General features: G+C 31.9%; 1 protein-coding gene across 2 annotated transcripts; it reads left to right on the top strand.

Annotated features, from left to right (window-relative positions):
* The first annotated feature begins 507 nt into the window (after positions 1 to 507).
* On the top strand, positions 508 to 24,353 carry LOC134725446 (N6-adenosine-methyltransferase non-catalytic subunit-like). Of its 2 annotated transcripts, XM_063589263.1 has the most exons (11): positions 508 to 720; positions 3,595 to 3,680; positions 4,260 to 4,283; positions 4,919 to 5,021; positions 5,426 to 5,485; positions 9,303 to 9,390; positions 10,740 to 10,830; positions 11,724 to 11,862; positions 12,578 to 12,670; positions 22,821 to 22,937; positions 23,759 to 24,353. In XM_063589263.1, the coding sequence occupies exons 1-11, from the start codon at positions 655 to 657 to the stop codon at positions 24,293 to 24,295; spliced, it is 1,404 nt and encodes a 467-aa protein (XP_063445333.1). In that variant the 5' UTR covers positions 508 to 654; the 3' UTR covers positions 24,296 to 24,353. The 2 variants fall into 2 exon arrangements, with proteins under 2 accessions (XP_063445333.1, XP_063445334.1); XM_063589264.1 differs by lacking the exon at positions 4,260 to 4,283.

The following is a 24,353-nucleotide window of genomic DNA, read 5'->3' as shown; positions in this document are numbered from 1 at the left end:
TTTAACTTTGTTTTATTAATATGCAGCCGAGATTGATATTTTTAAATTTCATTTTTTGCAGGCTTCTAAGGCAACTATCTCGATAAATTATAGTTCTAAACAAAAAAAAACGTTGTGAATTAAAATCATATGATTTTGAAAGAAAAAGATTACAGATACACCTTAATTTTAAAGATCTGTTGAATGTGTCTGTGTAAGATCTATTACAGCATGCGAACAGGTAGAATTTCAAGTGGGCGAATACCTTCAAATACTCGTTGCCTCTAGAATTATTAAAAGTAGTCACTTCTGTTGACATAAAGTAGATCGGTTTCCATAATGCTCAATTTTAACCAACACACGTTTAGAATGATGATAGGGACCAATATTGGGCAAACATAAGTCAGGTTGTCCCTTTTATCGAACGTTGCTACGCATGATTTAAGAAATAAAATATTGGTATTAAGATGTAAACGTAAAATGTAAAAAAACACAATGCCTTTTTATTTTTTCACTACTTTTAATGTTTTTTTTGTATGAAAAAGTTATATTCTTTCACTGTCGGAAAAACAAAGTTGACTCCTTTAGATTAAGTTTGTTCGAAGTAGTTGTCGTAAAATTACAATCGACTGGTATATTTAGGTACCAGACAAACCCAGCTAGTACGCGGAAAATATGGGTGATAGATTAAAAGAGCTGCGAGAAAGATCACAGAAAAGAAAACAGCTTCTTGCACAAGCAGTAAATGATTTTTAATCTCAATTTTTTAAATGAAAACTATGAAAGATTCAGTTGTTTAATGTACAGTCTTTGTTCTTTCACTTTGATGAAAACAAGGATTTGTATTAGTAGGCCTATAAAGAATGTATAGTAAGTCTATTAAACAAATCCTTGATGAAAAGTTGTCATAAACAACTTCAGCTCTGTGTATATCCCTTACTATTTCTCTGTCATAACTGGTTTAGACAAAGGTTCCCTTAAAATTTTGACCCCATAAAACAATACACCTTATCTTTGACTTTGTTTGTCCTCCATTTGCATGACTGAGGGGGGATAGGAGGGGTCTTGATCCCGAAATCCCGGGCTTAAAAACACGAAATCCTGAGGTCCCGAATTTAAATAAAGTAAATCCCGAAATTTAAAAACGAGAATTCCCGGATCCCGAAAGGGTCAATCCCGAAATCCCGAGCTTAAAAACACCCAATCCCGGAGTCCCGATAAAGGTCCTATCCCCCCTCATTACTGTACATCACACAAGTTCCTGTAAAATTTTGATGTCATAATACAAAATAATTGATGTATGACAGCAAAAGTTCAAGCGGGTCAGCCAGGAATAGAAATAACCTGGTGTAGATCTGACGCCACAATGGAAAAGTGATTATATCATGTACATGTATGACATTAAAAGTTCAAGCATGACAGATTCTCAGGTCAACCGGGACAGATTTTCAAATAGCCATAAGGTGTTTTGACCTAATCATGCATGAAATACTTGCCACTAACTTTAAACAACTAATAGTAATACAATCTCACAAATACCTTTGCACACACAACTTTTTAATTAAAACAATTGAAAGTACAATTTAGGTTATGATGCTTACATTATTTCATCACAATAAGAGTGCATAACTCAAAGAAACATTTCAGTCACATAATCATGATACCATCAAAGAACTGAATATTGACCAATGAAACAATAGAGTACATGTACATGTATAGTAGGCAGTTGTAATCTGTGAAAGAAGACTAAGTCCATAAATACTTTTTTAAATTCACGCATATATTTAAGTAATAACTTCAGAACCTGTTGAAAAAAACAATCAGAAATACGGACATGTTCCTGTTGGAAGGTATTTTAGTAATGACACCATTTCAATATAAACAATGAAAAGTTATTATCAGCTACATTTGTAACGGATCTTTTTCCGTATCAAATAATTTAAAAGATAGAATTGTTATTACATTTGTACATGTATAAGAAATGTGTATCATTAAAATTCACAATACATGAAAATGGTATGTTGAATAAGCATGATAAGCTCCAGCCACAATTTAAAATGTAAGGATTTCAACTGACACAAGACAATTATCACTACCTAATTGTAGCTGATTTCATCGTTGAGTCATCGTTTATAAAGATACGATGCAGACATGTGTTAAAATCATATTCACAATTATTCTAAAAATATCTGATAATAATGTTTTATAATTTCTGATAGAATCAATAAAATGTCATTCAAACAGTGTATTGAACTTGTAATCTGTCAACTCAAATCAAGAAGGGAACAGAATTCAAACCATTTAAGATAAAAAAAAAAGTTGCATTCCCTGACCATTATATAACACTTCACATCAAATAAACCACACTATACTGAAAAACTATTTCCCATTAGATGTACTGTTCCCAGACTGGCAGTATTCTTTTGGTAATCAAAACAACAATTTTGATGAAAACAATATGAATTGTCAGATGCTCCTTCCTTTTATCAATTATTTAGGTAGAGCTATCTATCTTTTTGATATTTAGATTCGCCATATTGTTATCCACATGGAACTTACAATGTACATACATCTATCAGACACACTAAGCAAATTCCTGAAGTGAAATTGTACTTTTATTCAATTCAATTCAATATTTTATTGGAAAGAGCACAATAGAGGTGTGTTCCAAATACAGACAATATCATATTCAACAATATCATATACTACAAATGAAATAAAGATTAATTACAATGTACCAACAAATCATATTAATATAAATAAGAAGATGTGGTATTATTGCCAATGAGACAACTATCCACAAAAAGACCAAAATGACACAAACATTAACAACTATAGGTCACCGTACCGCCTTCAACAATGAGCAACGCCCATACCGCATAGTCAGCTATAAAAAGCCCTGATAAGACAATGTAAAACAATTCCTACGAGAAAACTAACGGCCTTATTTATATAAAAAAAAAGAACGAAAAACAAATATGGTCAATTATACTCATTTAATTATAGATATGGTCTATGGATACCATAACATTCAGAATTCTTAATGATACTTTACACATATAGTTTTCATTCTCCCTGAACATGCATGAAATATTTGCCACTGGAAGTTTAGCAACCAACAATCAATCAATCAAGTTTTCATAAATTTTCTTTATAAAAAACTTTCACCTTTCTATAATATATCTGTAAATGCACAAGAAGCTAATAGAATTATGATTCGATGAAACAGTATGGTGGTTTCTCAAATCAAGAACTTCTTCGATATACATTTATTGACTGAACATGAATTAAATTTCAAAATTATCTACATAAATATTTGTAAAAGCAGTATAACACCATTTAAAATAAAGTTTCCAGTAACATTTTGGTTTAAATTTATGAGTCACTATACAGGTCTTGAGAAGTCTTGATACAATGATAATCTGTATGGACATAGTCTTTTCACCATAGCTGATTTATTGATAACTACTGTAATTGATGTAAAGCCCCAGATTATTAAGATGATGAGTTGAATTTATAAAAGTAAACTTTGACTCAACCAGTAAGAATGGTATCTCAAATTGTATTTTTACTGAACTGTTACTCTGTTTTGATTTATTTTATCTTTTTTTCTAGTTTGGTGTTGACAGTCCTGACGGATTGAAGAAAGTTCTGAAGAGTAAAGATGAAATACTTAATGAAGAGAAACCTAGCAAAACTGGGTATGCATAACACATATTATATACATGAAGATAAATAATGTTTGAGTGGCAGTTATAACTTTGTTTCAGACTTATATATGAGGTAGACAGCAGAAGGGTCATTGCAAAAATCCTTGGACTAACTTGTGCAAAATTCACAAAGTATTTTCTTTTTTTCTTACCTATTAAGATATACTTACCCCTTTTATTCGCTGTTTCAGAATCTAATGCATCCTTGGTAATATTTTTAAAAGTGTACACCAAAATGTCGTGATTGGTTAAAAATGTCATTAACAATGAAAATTGAACCAACGAAGTAACATGATTTTCATTTTGGGGTTCGAACAATGAAATTACCCATGATTCTTTAGATTCTGAAAAGGTTAATTATGTAAGAGTGTTTAGTTTTTCACAGAAAATATTGTTGAAACTAGTTTTTGTCTGATATATTTGAATCATCTTAATATGGTTTCATTGAGTGAAACACGCCACACAATGGCACATCTTGTATTCTTCTTTAAAGTTTTTCGTTATTAAAATAAATAAATTTTTAAGGCATTATTTTAAAATTTAACTTTGCATTATATGTACTGGTTCCAGGAGGAAAAGGAGGAAACAAAACAGGTGAGAGGTTATGTTGGGAGAAATGACTTATTTAAAGTAGTACCACTGAGTGCGTAAAATGTCCTTATCACTGGATCAACCAATCAAAATCAATGCTAAATGTAAAATTGATAATACAGAACTATTTTACATGTAATGAATAAGTCATTTGATACATCCCTTTGATTTATTAGTTTTGTTTGTTATATACATTTTTACTTTCTTGTTTACTTATTGTTATTTGGATACATTTGTTATCAAGTATACACATGTGTTTTTTCAGTCTCAAGTACATGCTCTTATTTTTATGCAAGATTTTAAATTGAAATAAAAGTTCAAATATCTTTTTAAATTCATAATTGCAATACTCTATGATGTTAATAAGACATTGACTCACTATGAAAATTTGTCAACAAGTTTTACAGTACTATTTTTTTTTATGATAAAAAACTGACTTGAATAATAATAAATATAAAATAAGGAGATGTGGTATGATTGCCTTTATAGACGCTTACCTAACCAAGTCCAAATGGAGCAGAATTGAGCAACTTTATATCAATCTGTACATCCTTAATTTCTAGCTGCTAAGGCAGTCAAACACAGCCTTAAAATCAGAAGATACTATACACCATATAACTATATAAACTATCTTACAGGGGAGCTCCAGCCTTGGTTGTTGAGAACCAACTGAGTGATGATACTTCCAAGAGATCAGATAACACAGATGACAGAAAACCATTTAAGAGGAGAAAAGAAGAGGTAAAAATTGCTAAGTTAATATATTTGTACATTTTTTCTCACATACTTAGAAGTAAATTACACAGGTACAATGTATGCCTCTTGTTTACATTATTTTGTAAATTGGATACCTAATATTGTTTCATGTGTAAATGAGAACCACATATATATTTAAATGTTCGGGGAAGTACAGATTTTCTATAGGCTTGTATTTAGGCTTTGTCAAACATAAAATTCCCATTTAAAGCAATATTTCCTTAACCCTTGGCAAAATTTAGTATTAAGTGGTAAATATCAAAAATATTTTATATTTCACACTCTTGAATTTAAAAATCTTAAGCAATGCAGGAAAGCTATATATTGGTTGATTTCCATTGTTCATTTAAATGGAGTTTAGAATATAAAACAATTTTAATTAATTTCAGTTGGAAGACATAGAAGAAGAACTAGAAGAAATATACACAGACTCCAGCACATTTCTTAAGGTATACATTTCTGACTTTCTTTTTCCTGGATTAACATCATAGATTTTGTCGATTTCAACTCTTTTAACACTATGATAAAAAAGAGATGTGGTATGTAGGCTAATAACAAAAATATCCACCAGATTTATATTAATCTTAATGAAGAGAATTTTAACACTAAAGGGAACCATATTGCCTTTAACCATGGGAAAAATTAATACCAGTAGTAATCCAGTAATCTATTTAAATGTGAAATAATTCAAATGAAAAAACAACGCCAAAATTGTAGCAATAAAATTAACGAAAAACTAGATAGACGGCAACCAATGACAATACTGAACAAACTGCTCCGAAATAGGGACAGTGGCATAAACAAGGTGGTAGTTACAGTACCCTTCAAGAGCACCAACTCTCCCACACCCTACACTGAGGAAAATGTCGGAGCCACTCCGAAAAACTCCGATATTCCTCCCAAAATGTTGGGAGGAATTTGGGAGTAATCTCTCCCAAAATCAGGTAAATGTTTATTGTGATAACGAGCTCACTCTCTACACCGAGGAATTAATTGCCCTTATCCTACTTTGATCTCTACTGGCACAAGACTGAATGGGTAATTGGATTACCTGACAGGTAAAGGTTGAAGTAATAAAGAATTATATTTCCGGTCTACTGTACCAGTTTAAGTGTCAAACAGGTGTATAATTTTAAATGTCTTTTATACTAATTAAATTTCATTTGTGGTAATAAAATCAAGTCAAAATATTTTCGTATTTTTTGTAAGCCCATCTAAAAATATCTTAACCTTAATGTACTTGCTTTAAAAAAAAAACGATAATAAAATATAGCGGAATATGTGAAAAACCAAATATTCTACTTCAAAGTTAAAAGTCTTTATATAAAATTATAAGTCTAAAAGTTTTATATATGCAAGTAAAAAGGAAAATTTATTCACCATTCATTATACAAAATAATAGCCCCGTAATAATTGTGTAAATCTACGGCATTTTCTTTTTACGATTATCTAATTGCTGGAATGAATAAAAGATTTAAAAGCAAAATGTTGTTGTTAATTCTTTCAATTGTATTTAAGTTTTATAAAAAATGAAACTACTTAATTTTGACCTCGATGTCATCACCAGTAAATTAATATTTTATTTACGATATGAGCATACTTTTGTAAAAATAACCGGAAAGTTTCGCTGAATTAATCTGAGCAGTTAAATAAAATTACGTGTTTGAAAGTTTTGTATATTCAAGTAAAAAGGAAAATATTATTCACCATTCATTATGCTTAACAATTACGGCATTTTCTTTTTACGATTTGTTGGCAGTACAGCAGAATAATAATACATTTCGGTTACAACAGGAATACTTCCAGCTGCATTAATTTGTCTTTGTATAATATTAACTTTCGCACAATGAATGTAAATTTGTGTATTTTCAACAAAAGATTTTAAAAACAATTATTTGCCGTGCGAAGACAATTCCACGACACACATCTCAGTTATCAACAATTTGGGTTGAACTTGAACTTGACTTACTTAACAATGTTGAATGCTAAAAATAGTTAACATCAATGTTATCCACAGCACGAGTTTTTTAAAGGGCGGGAAAAAATATCGTGTACTAGTAAACTCAGGTGACCTTTCTAGCCGACCGTGGGAAAGTCCATTCAAGGTTTCTAAAGTTGCAGAACGACATTTTTGTGCAATCGTATTGAGGCTCCAGAACGTCCTTTTACAATTGATTTATCGGGAAAATATAATTCTTATCCGAATAAACGAGAACACATTTTTAACTATTTGAATTTTAATGTTTTATTTTTCAAAAAAGAAAGTAAATTAGTTATACGTCCATGGTCAAGAATACAAATTCACAGTTGGTGATGTATTAATTGAAATTATGATGGAAATTGTCCGGGGTGATTGATTGTATTCAAATGACAATAATCATGATAATACGATAAAGAATGCCAATTGTAGGCGGTTGGGAAATTTTGAAAATAAAATGATGACTGATTTAACTGGAATAGAATATTATGATAGGCAATTATAAGGTTTGATAAATTTTATTAATAATTGATGGATTAGTGACTTATCGGATAGCGATAAGCGGATTACTTATCATCACAACTTTTAACATCTTTTGTAAACGTAAAATGATTGAGCGTCATAAACTTGTCAAACACTGGTAGAATTATAGTACATTTATTATATAATGTGAACATATTTTTCACTTTCCAAATTCAAATGACAAAATTGATATAAATACTTGTGTCAATTTGAAAACCATTCCGTAAAATGTGAAAATGACGAGCACTATCAATATCACTTGAAATTATTTCCTTTGTTCAACAGAGTTGTCATTTTACAGTTTCTGTTCGTAATTTGAATTATTCAAGTCTGTATAAATGTACCGAGGTGGTGAAACATCATATTTTACATTGCTCAATAAATTAAGTTTACTTGATGATCCGATGAATCGGGTTACCGAAAAAACAACATGATTTTATTAGCCAGTTGATTTTTAAATAATGAACAATTAATGCGCCGATATTGCTTATTGAATAAGTTATAAAAGAAACTAATTGTGGCAAAATCGTCCTTGCTGAAAGAACACAATGTATGACCTGACCGGACTGTAATAGAAACACAAAATAACAAGTATTTTCTTCATAGTTTTTCGTATGTACGTTCTATTTTAAAGATAATGGCATAAGACACAAACATAAAAGATAATAATTATCTTATTCTAAATGATATTGTCACATCTTTATCTGTCAAAGAAAGGAAAACATTTGTTCAATTTATAATACCGTGATTTTTAAGCACACCTGTGCAACCAAGATCGATTAAATGTTCAAAGGTAAATTATCTGGGTAATCCAATTATGTTGTCACGCGTCGTTAATTTGAAGTACATCCGATGGGCAATAAACCAATTAACAGCCACGCGGTGTTGGGAGAGAATCTTTGGAGGATTTTAGGAGTGAAATCCGCGGTACTCGGTGGGATTCTGAGAAACACAGAAATCGGAGAAAAAAGTTATCGAATCGATATTTTTGAAGAGTACTGTAAAACATGCTTGTTAGTGATCAATCCTTGTAAAAGAGGAGCAAAAGATACCAGAGGAGGTCAAACCATAAATAAAAAATATACTGACAATGCCATGGCTAAAATGAAAAAGACAGACAGACAAATAATAGTACACAAGACAAACCTTGGACAATGATATAGTAGCACAACATAAGAATTAACTGCCTTATAATCAGTTAAATTTGGTTAATTCTTATGTTGTGCTACTATATCATTGTCCAAGGTTTGTCTTGTATAAAATTATTTGTCTGTCTGTCTTTTTCATTTTTAGCCATGGTATTGTCAGTATATTTTTTATTTATGGTTTGACTGTTCCTCTGGTATCTTTTGCTCCTCTTTTACAAGGATTGAGCACTAACAAGCATTTATATATTTATTATATATTGGCACCAAGCACAAAATACAAATTGCATACGGTCAAAAGACACAAAGTATTGGTCTAAGGATGCTTTGCAGTTACTGAAAGCCTGTTCAAAATAGAAATAAATTTAAGAGACTTGGTTGATTACCAATATGACAATTTGACCAAAGTTCAAATGAAGTGGATGTAAGCAATTATAGGAGATTGTAAGGTGTCATACCAAATAACAACTTTTTAATGTTCTAGATTGAAATATTATTATCAACCATGTCAACTTTGAGATTGATCCCTAATACAAAATTTAAAAACTGTACCTTATTGTCTTATTTTTTTTTTTTTTTAAATTTTATGACTATTTCTTTGAACATTTTCTCTTATTTCAGGGAACACAAAGTGCTAATCCTCATAATGATTACTGCCAAAACTTTGTAGACACGGGTGAAAGACCACAGAACTTTATAAGAGATGTTGGTAGGTTTAAAACCATGTGCATGCTATTTTTCATCATGCATAGTTAATTTTATTTATCAAATTATTGAACAGTCTGAAGTTGATGTCCATGGATTAAACCATGAGGCAAATCCTTGTGGGTTATTAGTTTATTGTCTTGGAAAATAGAAAAATATTAATATCAGTTATTCAAATTAAGATTAAAATTTGTTAAAAAAAAATAAGATAGCATTCTTTGTATTTCTTTTAAGGTGTATGGTTAGATTTATTATTCAGGTGTCCATTGTTATTTATTTGGTTCCCATTTGCAATACAATAAAGAGATAGATGCTTATGAGACTGAAAACCAACATAAGTATTGAGGATAACATTGGGAAAGGAAATGGGGAATGTGTCAAAGCAACAACAACAAGACCACAGAGCAGACAACAGCTGAAGGCCACCAATGGGTCTTCAATGCAGCTAGAAACTCTCTCACTTGGAGGCGTCCTTCAGCTGGCCCCTTAAAAAAATGTGTATTCTAGTTCAGTGATAATGGCTGTCATACTAAACTCCTAATTATACACAAGAAACTAAAATTAAAAATCACACAAGACTAACAAAGACCAGAGGCTCCTGATTTGGGACAGGTGCAAAATGCGAGGATAGTACATTTGATACGAAAGATTTCAAGCTTTTAAGAAAAATTAATCAGGTATACAAATGAAATAAAAAATAACAGAGTAATTTTAGAGTCAGGGAGGCAATATTTAAATATTTTGTATTTTCATTTTCAATTATGGAATGTAAATTGCAATGACAGAAACAGTTTTGCTATTCCCACATTTTATTGAGGTGAAGGTTTCTTCGTATCTTTTGAGTCATGTGTCAGTTTTCATTTAACTGTGATATTCAAAGAATGACAAACCATGTTGAGAACCTTCTATAAAATACTTTATTTAAGAATTTTTTGTAAATTTATTGGGGTGTAAAAGCGTTGACCGAAGTATATTTTGTATGAAGCGCAGAAACGCTTCATACTAAAAATGTGCACACGGTCAACGCTTTTACAACCCTATAAAGTTACAAAAAATAGTATTCAATACTTATAATTACATTTTTTTGCTATGATCATGAAAATACGAATTTTATAATTTTTGTATTTTATTCACTAGTGCACTTTTTTGTGGGACCACGTGTTATCATGAATGAAAAGTTTTATTGAGTGATGCAATTGCTTACGGAATAACACTTGATGTGAAGTTAGCCAATCAAAATAAAGTATTATAATGAAACATTCATCGAATGTAATTATATATAAATGTATATCATACACAAAAATATGTCTCACAGTGAACTGAATTTAAGATGTTATAGATCTTATGTTTAAGGCTTGGCAAACAGATTTGAAGAATACCCAAAGTTGAGAGAGTTGATAAAATTGAAAGATGAGCTTATACAAACAACAAATATACCACCTATGTAAGTTTTCCTTGACTACCATCTCTTTCTATCAATTGTTGTTCTTGGCATTGTGTGGATATCTGTTGATATGTTGCATAATAATACTCAAAGACAATTTACTGAAGGCTTTAATACCGATTAAGATAATTTTTCATCAAATTCTCTTGACCACACTATACCATTATTATGATTTGACTACCATATTCATGTGAGGTTTTTTTTTTACTTTGACAGTTCATTGGTACTGTTGAAATACCATCAGACATGGGGAATCATCAATGTCTTCATCTGATTTAATACATAATCCTTGATCATATAAGTATAAAATTGAGATTTTTTTTACTTCAGTGTTTATCATGATCTATTTATTATAAATGACAATCCCTGTATATCCAAAAGGACCACATTTCCGTTAAAATGCAAAGAATAATAGAGATAATGAAAAGTTCTAAAATGAGATGAGTAGGTATTATGTGAAGTTGTTGTACAAAATAGATATAAAAAGATGTGAAAACTCGCCATCCAAGTCATAATTTGTAAAAGTAACACTTATAGGTCAAAGTATGATCCTCAACACAGAGCCTTGGCTCACACTGAACAGCAAGATCTAAAGGGCCCACAAAATTACTAGTGTAAAACCATTCAAAAAGTATGTTTTTCCTACATTTATATTTCAGTAACAAATCTTTTGAGGACATTTCACCTCTGCAAAGCAATCTTGGTAAAATTTTATTCATGTTCAAATATTCTCTAAATTTTATGATGATCTTTTCAGGGGAAACCTCTATTTCAATTATGCAGCTCTCTTCCCTTGCATAACATTATTGTATTAATCACAATAAATACAAGAGGTTAAATCATATTTAAAAACAAATGGAATCTAAAATTTCTTGATATGCTTTACTTGACAGGTATCTTAAATGTGACCTTGAACAGTTTGACCTGATGGATTTAGGGATGAAATTTGATGTGATATTGCTAGAGCCGCCATTGAAACATTATAATATAGCTAATGGAGCTGTATATGATAAATACTGGAACTGGGATGAGGTAACCATCTTTATTGCTATTTTACCAAAGATTCCTTTGATCTTACTGACTGATAATTTCTGTTCTCAGCACAGTAGAGTGATATATGAAAATAATTGCTAGAAAACTAAGGGCACACATGCTTGTCAATGAAATTAACAAAAATCGTCAAAGAAAAATTAGTAATAAACAGATTTTCATTGTTCATTTCAACTCGATTGCTTTTCTCTCTTTCTCCGTACCTGCTCAAGCTAGAAAATTAATCTGGTGCAGATGAATATTGACAATCTATAACTATTTCACTATTTGATAAAGATCATGTTACAAAATATTTTATACTTGTAAAAATTTGAAAGAGATGTCTAATTTATTGGAGAACATTACATTCAAACATATATCAGCCCACTCGATAAATGGATACAAATTTACAGTATTTATGCAGGGATTTTGTTTCTTTTAGTATGAATAAGAAATCTTGATAAATTTTGACTGCCTTTTAATGTAATTAAGACATATATATATACATATAACCAACCCCAAGCATTCATTTAAGTGCAGTTTAAGGCTACATCAAATATACACATTACAAACTTGAGAAAAAAAACAAAATCAAGTCAAACCACAGTTGCTATTAATACTAGAATTATACTACCGGTATATTTGTAATTCAATTATATAAAAACTTCCAGTTTGAAAAAAAAACTAAATGTTTTCTATTTATTTTTTCCAAAACTAGATAGAAAGGTTAGATATTCCAGCTGTTGCTGCCCAGAGGTCATTTATGTGGATTTGGTGTGGTAATGCTGATGGATTAGAAAGGGGAAGAAATGTAAGACTTATTATTATAACAAGTATTTTTATACCCCACCTACGATAGTAGAGGGGCATTATGTTTGCTGGTCTGTGTGTCTGTTCGTTTGTTTGTCTTTTCGTGCCGCTTCAGATTAAAGTTATTGGTCAAGGTAGTTTTTGATGAAGCTGAATTCCAATAAACTTTAAACTTATAGTCCGGCGGCTACAGGCATATTTCAGACGAATTGTGCACATCCTGTTACAAGCATGAAATTTGGCATAGACCTTCCTCAACTATTACTCTTTAATTTCAGATAGGGAGGCATTTGAAAAAAAATGTCTCACTTCCGGTAAAATCCAAAATGGCGGACGTCATACTTAAATCAGCCCAATATCGAAGACTAGTGTGTAAAAATGTGTTATTATCATGCTTTTATCATAATATTTGGTACAAACCTTTGTTTTTTACTACTGTTTGATAAATTAAATAGATAAGATGTCTTCAGAAACCCTTCTTCCGGTTAAAATCCAACATGGCAGACATTGTACTTAAATTAGCTTACTTTTTAGTGATGGTAATTGAAATATGTTTTAACGTATTGCTACTATCATTTCATTGTACAGGAACCTTTCTTTGGTGCTTGTGATGGATACAATGTATACTAGTAGGGTGCCCAATCAACAAATTTTATCGATTTGCCTTAACGGAATAACATACGGCTATATTTTATATCGTTTGAAAGAGGAGATCAAGCCTCATCAAAATAGCGTTGTTGTCTGCCGGGGTCACGTTTGTTTTAAAATCAGGGTCAAAGGTCAAAGCAAAAAATCTAGAAAAATGCACAGTCACATTTAGATAGCTTGTTTCTCCTACAAATATGCGTTTTGAGCAAAATAAAAACAACCAATTTATAGAAAAATATCTTTTGTATCTACATTTAGAACTTGTTTTATATTTTTATCGCCAAAAATGACTTTAGACTGACTTTTTTGCATATAGGGTGCAAATTTGAAATTTTCAAAAAGCTGTTAAATAGCAGTGACCTTGACCTATTTCAATTTCTAAATTTGATTTTTAGCTCACCTGGCCCAAAGGGCCAAGTGAGCTTTTCTCATCACTTGGCGTCCGGCGTCCGGCGTCCGTCGTCCGTCGTCCGTCGTCGTCCGGCGTTAGCTTTTACAAAAATCTTCTCCTCTGAAACTACTGGGCCAAATCAAACCAAACTTGGCCACAATCATCATTGGGGTATCTAGTTTAAAAAATGTGTGGCGTGACCCGGTCATCCAACCAAGATGGCCGCCACGGCTAAAAATAGAACATAGGGGTAATATGCAGTTTTTGGCTTATAACTCAAAAACCAAAGCATTTAGAGGAAATCTGACATGGGGTAAAAATGTTTATCAGGTCAAGATCTATCTGCCCTGAAATTTTCAGATGAATCTGTTAACCTGTTGTTGGGTTGCTGCCCCTGAATTGGTAATTTTGAGGAAATTTTGCTGTTTTTGGTTATTATCTTGAATATTATTATAGATAGAGATAAACTGTAAACAGTAATAATGTTCAGCAAAGTTAGATTTACAAATAAGTCAACATGACCGAAATGGTCAGTTGACCCCTTTAGGAGTTATTGCCCTTTATAGTCAATTTTTAACCATTTTTCATAAATCTAAGTAATCTTTTACAAAAATCTTCTCCTCTGAAACTACTGAGCCAAATTAATCCAAACTTGGCCACAATCATCTTTGGGGTATCTAGTTTAAAAAATGTGTGGCGTGACCCGGTCAACCAACCAAGATGGCCGCCACGGCTAAAAATAGAACATAGGGGTAAAATGCAGTTTTTGGCTTATAACTCAAAAACCAAAGCATTTTGAGGAAATTTGACATGGGATAAAAATGTTTATCAGGTCAATATCTATCTGCCCTGAAATTTTCAGATGAATTGGACAATCGGTTGTTGGCTTGCTGCCCTCCAATTGTTAATTTTTAAAGAAATTTTGCCGTTTTTGGTTATTATCTTGAATACTATTATAGATAGAGATAAACTGTAAACAGCAATAATGTTCAGCAAAGTAAGATCTACAAATTAGTCAATATGACCTAAATGGTCAATTGACCCCTTAAGGAGTTATTGCCCTTTATAGTCAATTTTTAACAATTTTCATTAATTCGGTAAATTTATGTAAATTTTTACCAAATATTTTTCTCTGTTACTAATGGGCAAGGTTCATTATAGATATAATTGTAAGAAGCAAGAACGTTCAGTAAAGTAAGAACTTCAAACACATCACCATCACCAAAATACAATTTTGTCATGAATTCATTTGTGTCCTTTGTTTAATATGCACATAGACCAAGGTGAGCGACACAGGCTCTTTAGAGCCTCTAGTTTTGTATTCAATTCGGTACAAGTACCATCTAAAGATGTTTTTAAGATCTTAACTTTAATCATTTGTCGAAAAAAAAATTGTGATTTTCACGTCTTTTGATAGTAAGGTGTTCGTCAATTTCTAGGAAAAAAATCAACTTTCTGTTATTGGGTGTTAAAGAGTATACATAAATGATTTGTTTCGAAATTAACGTCGAATTTGGTTGAATATAAAGCTCTATGTATAGCTTTGCTTTACAGAAGTACAAATTACTGCAAACAGAGAAAAAGGGGGAGGGTACAAGTTTTTAAAACACAACATGTGATTAGAAACAGGTAAAACACCCTATCCTACTTAAACAGATGACCAAATGAGCAACAATTGGCTATAATGTTTATAAGTATTCCAAAAATATAATAAGGGAGAGGGTTATATACAGCACCGATGTATTTTACAAACAATTGCAAACACAATAGGCGTGAAGGCGTGAGAAACCAAAGGAACATTAAAAACTTATAAAATAAAGACTTCAGTATTGCAAAAACACGAAAAAGAAATGCAAACAGAAAATTATGATCATGGCTAGTTTTACCTACACTACATTCTATGGTCTCCTGTAGATCCCCGACCAACGTCAAAGAACATATAGTAGTTTTTATACGACCGCAAATTTTGAAAAAATTTTCGTCGTATATTGCTATCACGTTGGCGTCGTCGTCGTCGTCCGAATACTTTTAGTTTTCGCACTCTAACTTTAGTAAAAGTGAATAGAAATCTATGAAATTTTAACACAAGGTTTATGACCATAAAAGGAAGGCTGGTATTGATTTTGGGAGTTTTGGTTCCAACATTTTAGGAATTAGGGGCCAAAAAGGGCCCAAATAAGCATTTTCTTGGTTTTCGCACTATAACTTTAGTTTAAGTTAATAGAAATCTATGAAAATTTGACACAAGGTTTATAACCACAAAATAAAGGTTGGGATTGATTTTGGGAGTTTCGGTCCCAACAGTTTAGGAATTAGGGGCCAAAAAGGGACCCAAATAAGCATTTTTCTTGGTTTTCGCACCATAGCGTTAGTATAAGTAAATAGAAATCTATGAAATTTAAACACAAGGTTTATGACAATAAAAGGAAGGTTGGTATTGATTTTGGGAGTTTTGGTCCCAACAGTTAAGGAAAAAGGGGCCCCAAAGGGTCCAAAATTAAACTTTGTTTGATTTCATCAAAATTGAATAATTGGGGTTCTTTAATATGCCGAATCTAACTGTGTATGTAGATTCTTAATTTTTGGTCCCGTTTTCAAATTGGTCTACATTAAGGTCCAAAGGGTCCAAAATTAAACTTAGTTTGATTTTAACAAAAATTGAAACCTTGGGGTTCTTTGATATGCTGAATCTAAAAATGTACTTAGATTTTTGATTATTGGCCCAGTTTTCAAGTTGGCCCAAATCGGGGTCCAAAATTAAACATTGTTTGATTTCATCAAAAATTGAATAATTGGGGTTCTTTGATATGCCAAATCTAACTGTGTATGTAGATTCTTAATTTTTGGTCCAGTTTTAAAATTGGTCTAAATTAAAGTGCAAAGGGTCCAAAATTAAACTAAGTTTGATTTTAACAAAAATTAAATTCTTGGGCCTCTTTGATATGCTGAATCTAAACATGTACTTAGATTTTTGATTATGGGCCCAGTTTTCAAGTTGGTCCAAATCAGGATCTAAAATAATTATATTAAGTATTGTGCAATAGCAAGTCTTTTCAATTGCACAGTATTGTGCAATGGCAAGAAATATCTAATTTCACAATATTGTGAAATAGCAAATTTTTTTTTAATTAAGAGTTATCTTTCTTTGTCCAGTATAGTAAGCAAGAAATATCTGCAAGAATTTTTTTTAATTGGAGTTATCTTTCTTTGTCCAGAATCAACTTAAATCTTTGTTATATACAATATACAATGTATATTCACTTTTTACTACCAACTGATAAATTTAAATAATCTTTACCATTCAGTGATAACAAGCAGTTTTTTTACATCATGTATTTAAATGAGTAGTAATTGTTGCAAACTCCATTAGAATATTTTTATTGAAATTAGTTTTGGAATAAGGGAAAGGGGGATGTGAATAAAAAATTGGGTTAAATTTTTCTCATTTGAAATTTCATAAATAAAAAGAAAATTTCTTCAAACATTTTTTTGAGAGGAATAATATTCAACAGCATAGTGAATTGCTCTAAGAGAAAACAAAAATTTGAAGTTCATTTGAATACATTCATTCTGTGTCAGAAACCTTTGCTGTGTCAACTATTTAATCACAATCCAAATTTAGAGCGGAATCCAGCTTGAATGTTGTGTCCATACTTGCCCCAACCGTTCAGGGTTCAACCTCTGCGGTCGTATAAAGCTACGCCCTGCGGAGCATCTGGTTTTTTATTATCATTTGTTTTAATACATATCTTTCCCCACTAGATAGATTATTATTATATTTCCCACGATTTCAAAATTGAGCAGATGTTTTATTTTTTATTCAGAAAATATTATGGACTGCTTTTTTTTCATTCGATAGCTAACAATGATTTATAAGATACTCATACAGAAAAATGAAATCTTATACATCGTCATCTTTGTCGTCATCAATGTGTCTAACTACAACCACACGAGTATTTACATTTTGATATATGTCATTTGCCTGACATGGGCATACATCTATACATGATAGATTTTGTTCGAAGCAAATGCAACCCTTTGAAAACACAGAATTCCCCTTACAAGTAGAAACTAAATCTTGCAGCAATTCAGATGACATATGACCTTCGAGATAGAAAGGAACAAGTCATTGTCCATTCTGAAGAGGAGAATGTTAAGGTAGTTCTGCTACATGGGAAGACATCAAATTTACGTCTGGAGTGAAACTCTTATTACATATTGTTTAAAAGTAGTTTGACAAGGGAGAAATTTTAAATTGTAGCCAATTTTACGCTCAAATTGTTTAGGTCACAGTGATCTATTTTTAGTTTTGACTTGAGATCATTCAACCTGACAACAAGATCTCGATCTGCATCTATAGGAACAGCGAAGTCACAATAAGAAAGGATTGACAAATCGGTAAAATCATCTGTACTGTCCTTAAAGACTAAAAAACAGTGCGCTTACTGATCCTAAACAGGGTCCAATACGTTGTATCGCATCATGTTACAGCATGGTAGAAAGTTACAGATGGCAAACCCGAGACTATTACATATTTCGTGGACAGGTATACAGTAGTGGTCGTTTGTTTATGTAATTTATACGTGTTTTTTTATATCGATTAGACCGTTGGTTTTCCCGTTTGAATGGTTTTACACTAGTAATTTTTGGGCCCTTTATATCTTATTGTTCGGTGTGAGCCAAGGCTCCGTGTTGAAGGCCGTACATTGACCTAAAATGGTTAACTTTTTAAATTGTTATTTGGATGAAGAGTTGTCTCATTGGCAGCCACACCACATCTTCCTATATATATAAAGATGCGAAAATCTCATATACAAGTTATAGTGTCTGTTTGAAACCATAGCTTCTGTGTATGCTGCACGGAATGGATGTAAGGAACGCATAAGATTATACCTTATATATCTTGCGACTTTCTTATTATCCTACCCTTGATTCCTTTCCAACCTATCTCTTTGTCTTCATGAATAGCATGCCTAATTATATAAAATCATGCGAGTATCAACTTCATCGGGCGTACAACATAATTCTTAAAACCTAAATACTCTTTCTGTGCTGATTTAGGGTCCTTGGAAGTGCTAGCTAGAATATGAATTCATCATGTATCATAGTAACTGTTGATCGATCATGATGCTAACAGACGAACAAGAACTTGATTCAGCTTTAAAAAAAAAACTTCAGTTGTGTCTGCTAGTGCAAGATTTGTAGCAAGAATGATGTTACAACATTTTGTATTCATCAGTACGAAAATGGTCTAGGTCTGAAGCATCATACAATAAACTCAAATCTTCCCGTGCTCCCATAGCCTCGATAAAGCTTTTGTTTGTGCTTATTCCTCGCTTATTAATAAACAATTCAGTAGAAAAAACACTGACATATAACACACTTATCCCATTGTTGTTCATGTCTAATTCGTTTCAGGACTGTAAATGTGTGCTATATTCCGGGTCTGAAACGTGATCGAAGGATTTGATTTGTATATTACAATTATAACAAAACTATCAATTAAAAAAATAAATTAAAGGTATAAAAACCAACAAAAAATATTTCCAATTACAAAACAACGATCTTCAAACTAACTGGAATATTCCGAATATATAATTTGACCATACAACAAGCAAGAAATAGAAATGAAATTAGTAACAATGGTCCTAGTTAATGACCTAGTAGTGCAAGCTACAAAACGATTAACGGCACGAGAAAAGGCGTTTGAAACAAGGCAGAATTATCACTAAATTTGTGTTTTAAATTGCTTTTTTCTCCTCACCGATTAACATTACACAAAATATATTTGGCACACATATGAACCATGTGTTATTGATGTAATCAGAGTAAAAATCCTGTGAAAGTAACAAGTAATAAATTTTCTTTTGTTCAAAATGTGGTAAATTTCAGCTAAAAAAATAGCCTTACTAAAATCATGAAATACTTATACTTAAATTATATAAAGCTTTTCAGTTTCCATTATCCCCAAAACCACTTATTCTATCAAGTGCATAAATATAAAGTTGACACTTCCGGTAAAAATATGACGCAAATTTCAAAAATGAGTCCTCAATCCATTTCTTCAATGTAGAGTTTTGGATAGATTGATTAAAACAAAATAAAATCACTATAGTACTAAAACATATTTAAAATTACTACTTTCTGGCCAAGAATACATATTTATTCACAGTCACCACCACATGCACACAGGGTAGTGCACAGGAGACCCGATTTTCAACAATAAAAATGACCGCGGCATCCTTTCTTACATTCAAAATGTACAAGCATCTGAAAAAATGATGAGGCCTCAGAAAAAGTTTTTTTTAAAGGGACCCTCTTTGTCTCTTTGCAATTCATTAGACTAGGTAGCATAAGAGCCAATCCCAAGCTCGTCTCACTAAATACCTGCATTAGTATATTGCACGTTTTACATGCTTGAAAAGACTAGACCAAGTTGTGGGCCTCACTTATAGTTAGCCTTCCGTTTTGTGCAAAAAAATGATTTTCCTGCTTCGTTAATCATGTAAGCTCCATCTGATAAATTTGTGCGATCTTACAGTAAAACCCCGATGATTTAGGCTGATCAGTCATCATTCTTTATGTTTAAGTCACATCTTCAAATACCATTAATGTCTCCTACGCATTCTTTTTTTCCTTTTCAAGCAAAGAATGAACCGTATCACAACCGGTAAAGGTATAGGTCTGAAATAAGTGTGTGTGATCACTCATTGCCTAGTGCATTGAAAAGGCCATGATAGATATTAATTAAAAGATTTTTGACTCCCTAAACACAATCCATAGTTCGTTTGCCCCTATGTCACGGAATAGCGAAATAGTATTGACAGCATCATCAGTGACTGTTAATCATGACTCGTTCAAGTTTGTGTTTTACTGCATCAGACATATGCACCATGATTTTAGTTCCTGTTTCTTTATGTGAACATGGTGCTACTCTTGAAATACATCACGTGGTGGATAAAATAGAATATCGTGAGCATTTGTTGCTATCTTACAGTAAAAATATTGATCAGACTAAATCACCGGTAATTTACTGCAAGATCGCACAAACTTAACAGATGGGTATACCATGGTGAACGAAGCAAGAAAATAACTATTAGCGCAAAAAGGGAAGGCTATTTGAGGCTATTTCCTCAACTTGGTCTAGTCTTTTCCAGCATGTAAATCATGCAATATACTTAGGTAGGTGTTTAGGGAGACGAGCTTAGGATTGTCTCTTATGCTACTCCCTCCAGGCGGGGACAAAAAGGAAAACTTTAAAAAAAACTCTTTTTGAGGACTAATAATTTTGTCAGAAGCTTGTACATTGTGGAAGTATAAAAGGATGCCGCGGTCATGTTTAATGTGGAAAATCCGGTATCCCGTGCACTGCGATGTGTGCATGTCGTGTTGATCGATATTTTTGGCCGGAAATTGTAGTAATTTTAAATATGTTTTAGTACTATAGTGATTTTATTTTGTTTTAATCCCTCAATCCTAAACTCTTCATCGAAGAAATGGATTGAGGACTCATCTTTGAAATTTACGTCATATTTTTACCGGAAGTGTCAACTTTATATTTATGCACTTGATAGAATAAGTGGTTTTGGGGATTACTTACAGCCAAAAGTTTAATGACCAGCACAAAAAAAAATCATTTTCTTTACATTTTGAAAAAAGTTGAATATTTGAATAATAAATTGATATTTCTATGTCCGCCATTTTGGATATTACCGGAAGTAAGGGTTTTTAAGACATATGTCTTATACATTGTATCCATCAGAAGCACCAAAGATAGGTTCCTGCACAATGCAATGATAGTAGCAATATGTTAAAACACATTTCAATTTATACCTCTCCTAAACAATAAGCTTATTTAAGTACAATGTCCGCCATGTTGGATTTTAATCGGAAGAAGGGTTTCTGAAGACATCTTTTCTATTTAATTTATCCAACAGTAATAAAAAACAAAGGTTTGTACCAAATATTATGATAGTAGCATGATAATAACACATTTTTACACACTAGTCTTCGATATTGGGCTGATTTAAGTATGACATCCGCCATTTTGGATTTTACCGGAAGTGAGACATTTTTTTCAAATGCCTCCCTATCTGAAATTAAAGAGTTATAGTTAAGGAAGGTCTATGCCAAATTTCATGCTTGTAACAGGATGTGCACAATTTTTCACAAAGCCGCCGTACTATTAGTACACATGTTTCTTATGATATGATCTTTATAATTTTTAAGACAAATTAGACTTTTGACCCCAATTTCACGGTCCACTGAACATAGAAAATGACAGTGCAAATTTTAGGTTAAAGTTTTTGGTCAAGGTAGTTTTTGATGAAGTCCAAGTCCAATTAACTTGAAACTTTACACATTTTCCCTATGGTATGATCTTTCTAATTTTAATGCCAATTGAACATGGAAAATGATAGTGCGAGTGGGGCATCCATGCACTTTGGACACATTCTTGTTAATAATGCAGTTACTGCAATATAATGAGATGGAGATATCTGTACAATTCTTATATCTGCTTCTGCTGATAAACTACTTGACAGCATTTTGTGAAATTTCCACATAATCTTTCTCAATTTTGCACTTCTTATTTCAATCCAACATTCAAATTATTTACCCTCAATTTAATTTTAATAAAAATTTCTCCACTGCCACTGTTCACCTCTTGTTTTGTTTTTGTTTGGAATTATTATTTGGATTTCTTTAGCATATGATTGACTTTGACATTGATAAATCTTAGGGTAAGGGGAACCATTGTGTTACCTAGCAGTAACTTAAGTTGTATCCTAAGTGAACAGAAATGTCTGAATAATGATCATTGAATTAAAGAAAAAATACACTATTTACAATGTATGAACTAGAGGCTCAGCTTCTAGATAACTTGGACACTTCAGTTTAGATTAAGAATCTAATGGAATATGAGCAATGCTGTCAGACGTTATGCACCATTTCCTAATACTGTTCATGCCAAAATATTTAGTAGGTTTCAGAAAATTAATAAATATAATAGAATTTGTCTACAGTAGTCATTTTTGTTGATCTGCTTGACAAAGTTGACTTTGTATTTTTTATGCATGATCATTAACAGCTATTTCATTTTATGTACTTGCAGTGTTTAAAAAGATGGGGTTTCAGAAGATGTGAAGACATATGTTGGATAAAGACAAACATAAGCAACCCATCTAGAGCTAAAGCACTGGAACCTGGTTCTATATTTCAAAGAACAAAAGTAAGCTTGATGTTATTAAATTGTCAGTGACCTAAGTCCTTAAACACCTCTCATGAGAGATATCTCCCCTGAATCAGGATAGTTGGCAGGTCTACATGCATCAGATTAATATTTTGATCACAATGGAGTAGCTTCTAGAGAAAATGAATTGTAATTAGGGATGGGTGGGGTGCAGCAGCCTTCAGAAACTCATGGACTACCAATTATTTTTATTGAAAAAAATCACTAAAATTATCTGTTAGCACATACAATGCTATTCCACTGGTTGAGATACATTCACAATTACTATGAAAAATATATCAAATAAATGTCTTTGTTGGAAGGAATGGATCATTTTATGCCTTAGCTGATATGTTTAATCAAGTGTGTATAAATTTAAAAGGAGTTATTTGAATTTTAGTGATGTACTTCAATTACCGTAAGAATAATTATAAACTTGTTATTTAAATTAGGAGTAGGTGATACATTTTTATGTAGTCTTAAAATGTTATTTTAGAAATTAAGATGGTTGTTTGATAAATGACTGATTAACTACTTATTTTTAACCAATCTTAGCTAAATACAAATTGAACTGCTTCTAAATTATATCCAAATGACCAAGTTATGAATTGTTATGTAAATACATTTGATTCCAATATTAGCGAAACATAGATAAGAAACAATACAGATTTGGTTCATTTTGTCATATTGCATCTTCCATCAAAAGATGAAATCTACTGTAGGTCTACATTTAAATATAGTATTACTGGTAGGCATTTTATAGATAAAAAATGTTATAGGGAAAATAAAATAGAAATTTAACTTGATCTTCTTCGTTGTAGGAACACTGTCTGATGGGAATCAAGGGTACTGTCAAACGTAGTACTGATGGAGATTTTATTCATGCAAATGTTGATATTGACCTTATTATTGAAGAAGAAAAGGAATATGGAAGCAAGCAGAAACCTGTTGAAATCTTTCATATGATGGAACATTTCTGTCTTGGAAGACGACGTCTACATTTATTTGGAAGAGATGACACAATTCGACCAGGATGGCTGGCACTCGGTGACGAATTAACAAGCAGTAACTTTGATAGAGATATTTATATGAATTATTTTGAACAAGGCAATTTGACAACAGGATGTTCTGAAGAAATTGAAAGACTAAGACCAAAGTCACCAACACCAAAAGACCCATCAGCTTCTGGTCGTGGGGGCAGAGGAGGACAGTCTTTCCGAGGCAGGGGATCTTCTAACCCTAGAGGGGCAGGTAGAGGGGACAGAGGAGGACATAGAGGTGGAAGAGATAATAGAGATGAACGAGGCTTTGCAGGCTCAGGCGGTGGCAGACAAAGGGGAGGTTATCCTCATCGTTAATATACATTGTAACTGTTTCATTATCATATTTTATAATAAAACTGTATGTTGTGTGTAA

The sequence above is a fragment of the Mytilus trossulus genome, chromosome 7, assembly GCF_036588685.1.
Source record: "Mytilus trossulus isolate FHL-02 chromosome 7, PNRI_Mtr1.1.1.hap1, whole genome shotgun sequence".
NCBI classification, from domain to species: domain Eukaryota; kingdom Metazoa; phylum Mollusca; class Bivalvia; order Mytilida; family Mytilidae; genus Mytilus; species Mytilus trossulus.
The sequence above is the reverse complement of the archived record's forward strand: the minus strand, read 5'-3'. Positions and strand labels throughout refer to the sequence as shown.